The 5000-nt window shown below is 37.6% G+C and overlaps 2 protein-coding genes across 4 annotated transcripts in view; both read left to right on the top strand.

Annotated features, from left to right (window-relative positions):
• LOC113803288 (uncharacterized) overlaps nucleotides 1-4167 on the top strand; it is an 11419-nt gene extending 7252 nt beyond the window's left edge. For both annotated transcript variants that reach the window (XM_027354035.2, XM_027354036.2), the window contains exons 3-4: nucleotides 182-319; nucleotides 1141-4167. In XM_027354035.2, the coding sequence (XP_027209836.1) occupies nucleotides 182-319; nucleotides 1141-1326 (324 nt within the window). In that variant the 3' untranslated portion in view covers nucleotides 1327-4167. The remainder of the gene's footprint in view (nucleotides 1-181; nucleotides 320-1140) is intronic.
• The window catches only part of LOC113817864 (RNA helicase Mov10l1-like), a 52176-nt gene continuing 48846 nt past the window's right edge, over nucleotides 1671-5000 (top strand). For both annotated transcript variants that reach the window (XM_070118143.1, XM_070118144.1), the window contains exon 1: nucleotides 1671-2355. In XM_070118143.1, the coding sequence (XP_069974244.1) occupies nucleotides 1671-2355 (685 nt within the window). The remainder of the gene's footprint in view (nucleotides 2356-5000) is intronic.

Consider the following 5000-nt stretch of genomic DNA (forward strand, 5'->3'; position numbering starts at 1 on the left):
GTATCATTTTACGAGATAATGATGAGTAGTAACCAGTAAACGTACATGATGACCAGTAGAATTAATCTTCTTTATTGTTCTGATCCATCCTTATTATGTGGGCCAGTAAGAGGACACTCCTTTCCCTAGAAAGAGAAAATTCTCCCCTTCAGTGCACCACCTGTGTTCTTCCTCCACTCAGGTCTCGGCTCAGGGTTCCCACCAGGGCCAGTCGCAGCCACCACCCCCTTCGCAGCCCCAGCCCCAAGCGTCCATGGGCTCTTCGTCCTTCAGCTCTGAAGAACCGCGGCAATCAAGGGGAACGCCTGGAGTGAGAGAGGTGTGTTCATATCCAGGGTTGTGACTTCCTGCACTTGTTTTTCTCTTTGTACCCTTTGGAATATTGGGAATGTGCGTTTTTTGGCATTGATTAAGATCGTATTCTTAGGTACTATTTTTTTCTCCTTAATTTTTCTCCACAAGTATGAATATTCATTTTATTTCTAGATGTATTGTGTATGCATTACATTGTTTGTATTATATGTAACATGAACATGCTTGCCTTTATTTGGACATTGGACATCGTGGAGATGTTGGGTCTCTTTCAGTCTTTTACAAGATTGTAACCAATAATTCAGATCCCCTCTATAAGTTTTTACCTGATTTTTATCAACCTGCAAGAATTACAGGAAGTTCTATGACCCTCAATTCAATGATATTTGATGTAAGTCGATCATCTACAAGTCAGTTTTCTAGATGCCTTTTTATTGCTATTTGTAGACTTTGGAATAGATTCCCTTCAGAGATTGTAACTTCTCCGACTCTTGGTAAGCTTAAAATATCAGCGAACATGTTTATCATTTGTAATAGCTGACTTTCTATTCTTTCATTCTTTCTTAGCTGTATCTTGACCTGCACTGATACCTTTGGTGGTATAAATCTCAATTTTTTTCAGTGTGGCTCTTTATATGGCTTACTATAATAATAATGATAATAAAAATAATGATAATATATGATTTATGGTCCTGTATTATCAATCAGAGTATTTAAAGCATGGGTTTGTCTTTGATTTATTGATGATAAAGATCCAGACTACAGAATTATTAGACAAGATCACATGCAAGATTGCCAAGCTTGGTAACAAAGGTCTTTCCCTTGCAGAGTCCCGATCATATGTCTACATTGATGGCCAAGCTCTGGTTTGACCACAATGTAGAGTCCTCGCTCTCCTCGTTGAAGAAGGAGGAGCATGAGAAGCGCACCAAGGACTTGCGCAAGCAGTTGGAGTACATCGCAGACACCAACTGGAAATACTTACCCGTTGAGAAGTACATAGGGCAGCAGTAATGGGAATGGGGTTCAACTCAATGACTTTTTGTGCTGTGTTTGATGTGATAATTGATAAATGATAAAGGATTACGAAGGACTTTTTTCAGAGGACAAATGTGAACTGTGAGGAATTTTTTACTTTTAGTACTTAAATTAAAGTTAAGAGTAAGGAATTGGTGCTGCAGTGTTCATGGTCCTGATTCTTTTGTAGATATTTCCTATAGAAGATTTCCGAGCTAGAGATCAATTCAGTTTTTATATCGTTTGACCCGAAAGACTTTCCTCTAAAAGATTTCGGAGCTAGAGATCAATTCAGTATTTCTATCGTTTGACCCAAAAGACGACCACAAACAGAACTGATCATGATAACATTAGTTCAGAAGGTTGTGAGCTACATAGTGAGAGGCAAAGAGAGCAATGGGCCCCAAAGTGATGAACTGGAAAGACCAAGACTGGAGGACTTCATAGATATCAGTCCACACAGCTTGGAGTCATGGAACTTCGAGGGCACAGTGACCTCAGTCGATGGATGGAACATTGTCATTAACAAGGACATCTACTATGAGGTCCAGAAGCCCATGACACCAAGCAGCTTCAGTGTGGGTGATAGAGTAAGTGGCGTTGCACACAGAAGGAGCAACACAGAGGCATGGCGTGCCACTGATGTCCAGCTCCAGCAAGAGGCCTGGGATTCGGCCAACAGTAACTCCACCACTGATGGAAACCCCCAGATCCAGGAGTATGACAGTAGATCAAGAAGCTTGGGTTCTGGACAGAAAGATGCAACCGTTATCTCCTGCAGGGAGCTGGAGGCTGGCATCCCTGGCATCTTCAAGCAAGATCTGCTCTCCTCAAGTCTCAGAAAGAACAGCAGACCAGAGGATGCATCCTGCACCTCGAATGAGGGAGATACTTCTTCAGCGCTGATACCTGTGGAACAATGTGCCATTGGGAAAATCACAGGCATCTTTGGCGACTCTGTGACCTTGAACGAGAACCTGCATTTCAGGTTCTGTCCTGCGGAATGTAGCTTTCAGTTGATGAAAGGTAATTATACACATGTTGATGTATTGATTAAGAGTTAGTAGTTTGTGTTATATGTGTGTTGTGACTTGTCTTATGGTGTCCAGTAGTTTTGTGTGAACTTGTGAGGTCTCTTGGCATAGATTTAGATTATTTTAAGGGCTAAGGGAAGCATCTGTTGTGAAAAGTATCTACCACTACAGTAATGATTGTGGCAATAAAATTCAAAAACGAATTCTGAAAGATCATCCCACGAACAGCATTTTACATATTCAGAACATATTCAAGTTCTGTTTCCATGAGGCAAAATTAAAATCCCACCCCTCCTAATGTTTGGACAGTGAAAAGCGGATACATCTATAAAGATTCAATTAAATAGTTGTCTTTAAAAGTTCTTTCTCCTCTTGTAGGGACATGAGTCCTTTACCACTGCTGGATTCATTATAAACCTCAAGGCCCCTTTTTGCTTGTAAGATACTTATGGACAAGGTTGATGGCAGAAATTGGATATTTCCCCATGGCTTTAGAAAAAAAATCCCTTTACTTATTGAGAATGGCTTTATTGTTGTGTACCAGTGTATAGAAAGGATGTGAGAGATATGGTAAAGCAGTAAATAAGGCAAGTTAGAAAAAAAATAATGAGTTAGTCAAAGGGTTATGGAATATTGTCCTCCATATGATTTCATTTCTCGCCTTTCACAGCAAGAGTGTTTCTGACGTGATAATGTAAGTGGACCTTGATTTAATAGATTTTTTTTTTTCCTTGGGAGAAGTGATTTTTTGACAGTATTATCTTCCTTAGGTGTTAGATATGTCAATATTTATTTATCTATAGAATAAATAGATGTGATTCCTTTATCCTTCTTTTATATGGCATACCCTGTTGGATATACTGTTATTTAGATTTTTTCATCGTAACTTGATTTTGCTTTCTTTAAACCCATTTATAGCAGCCATTTTTTTAGTGATTGCATTTAACTAGCTTTACTGTGTAAGTATTAAATTTTACACACATTTGGATGCACCTGTCTATAGATAAGTGTATTGGGATATGGGCTTTGAAGTAAACACACGCAGTATGATAGGAAAGACACTATACCTGTGGTAGTTTGAGTCAGGTGAGACAAAATCTCGGTTAAAAAAGATTTAAACCCATATTTGGAAAAAAGGAAAGAGACAGAAGAAAAGTGAACAAGAAAAGAAATGTATATTTGTGTTTGTCTTGTTTGTATGCTTGTTTTTCAGGATTTATATGGTTTTGGGTTCCTTTTCTGTCTATGAATTTTCAAAGTGATTATGGATGAAAATGTTATACAAGGAGTTTATGCTATTTATTCACTATTTATTCTAGGTACTCTTTGATAGTTATAATACTTGATTTTTTTACATTTAGATTAATAGTAAGTAAATATTGAGGTAGGGACACGAGAGAAAATTATTTTGAATTTAGATTGTGGTTGCTTCTGTATGAGGTCATTGAAGTGTCAGTGTGCATGAGTAAAGCATCTTTCGCTTTCAGTGTTTAGAAGCTAGAGTTGCCCTAGTTTTGTTTATATTTATTTATTTATTTTTTTATTTCTAGGGTATGGATGTTGGTGGTATTCCAAGTTTTATTTGTTGTAGTGTAAGAAAGAAATGGTCTGTATTTATTCATGGTGATTTATGAAATAAATAATTTTGGCACAATTTTTTTTTGCTTTAAAAGATTGGATATAATCGTATCAGACACACCACAAGGTTGATTTCGCGAGTTTTTCAGTAGAGTATTGTCCATTCGAACCCCCTGCCCAGAAAATGAGGAATAATTAATGTGCAAAATAAATACCATTAAACAAATACCATTTTTGTTTTTCCAAATTTGAGAAGTTGCCCTGAAAGTTTGAATATTTTGTTTTCTACACTCTGTGGGAATTTAATGCTGGGTAATCAAACTTCTATTGCCATTTTCTTTTACGTACTCTGTTTGCACGTAGATAGCTCCACAAGTGCCCAGTTACCAATGGGACAATTAGTAGGCTTTTGCGTCCTGAAATGATTTCGCTATTCCTTGAGGTTACCTGAAAAATAGTTTTAGTCTAACGCTTTTAAAAACAATGTTGGCATTATTGTTATTGAGGTTATGATTATTATCTTGTTATTGACAATACTAATGGTAATGAATATTAGTAAAAGGATCTTTCTGAAGATCATGGAAAGGTTTAAACTGGGCAAGGCTATTAATTGACTGCCTGGTGATTTAGCTCTCGTGGATCCATCTATTTGAACAGACAAGTAAGAGGAAAAAGATGCAGTGGACATGGCTTTTAACAAAAGGTTAAATATATGTTTTACAATATAGAGGTCTTCACAGATGGGAGCTTCTTGTTTTATTTTGATTAATGTGGAACATGAAAACTATACATAAAAGCATATTTGTATGCATATATCCATACATGTTATAAATGCATACTCATATACATACCCATACCTGAATGTGTATACACACACACACACACACACACACACACACACACACACACACACACACACACACACACACACACACACACACACACACACACACACACACACACACATACACACACACACACACAAGTGCCCACACACACACACACACATACACACACACACACACAAGTGCCCACACACACACAAGTGCCCACACACAC

This window comes from Penaeus vannamei, chromosome 41 (assembly GCF_042767895.1).
Source record: "Penaeus vannamei isolate JL-2024 chromosome 41, ASM4276789v1, whole genome shotgun sequence".
NCBI classification, from domain to species: domain Eukaryota; kingdom Metazoa; phylum Arthropoda; class Malacostraca; order Decapoda; family Penaeidae; genus Penaeus; species Penaeus vannamei.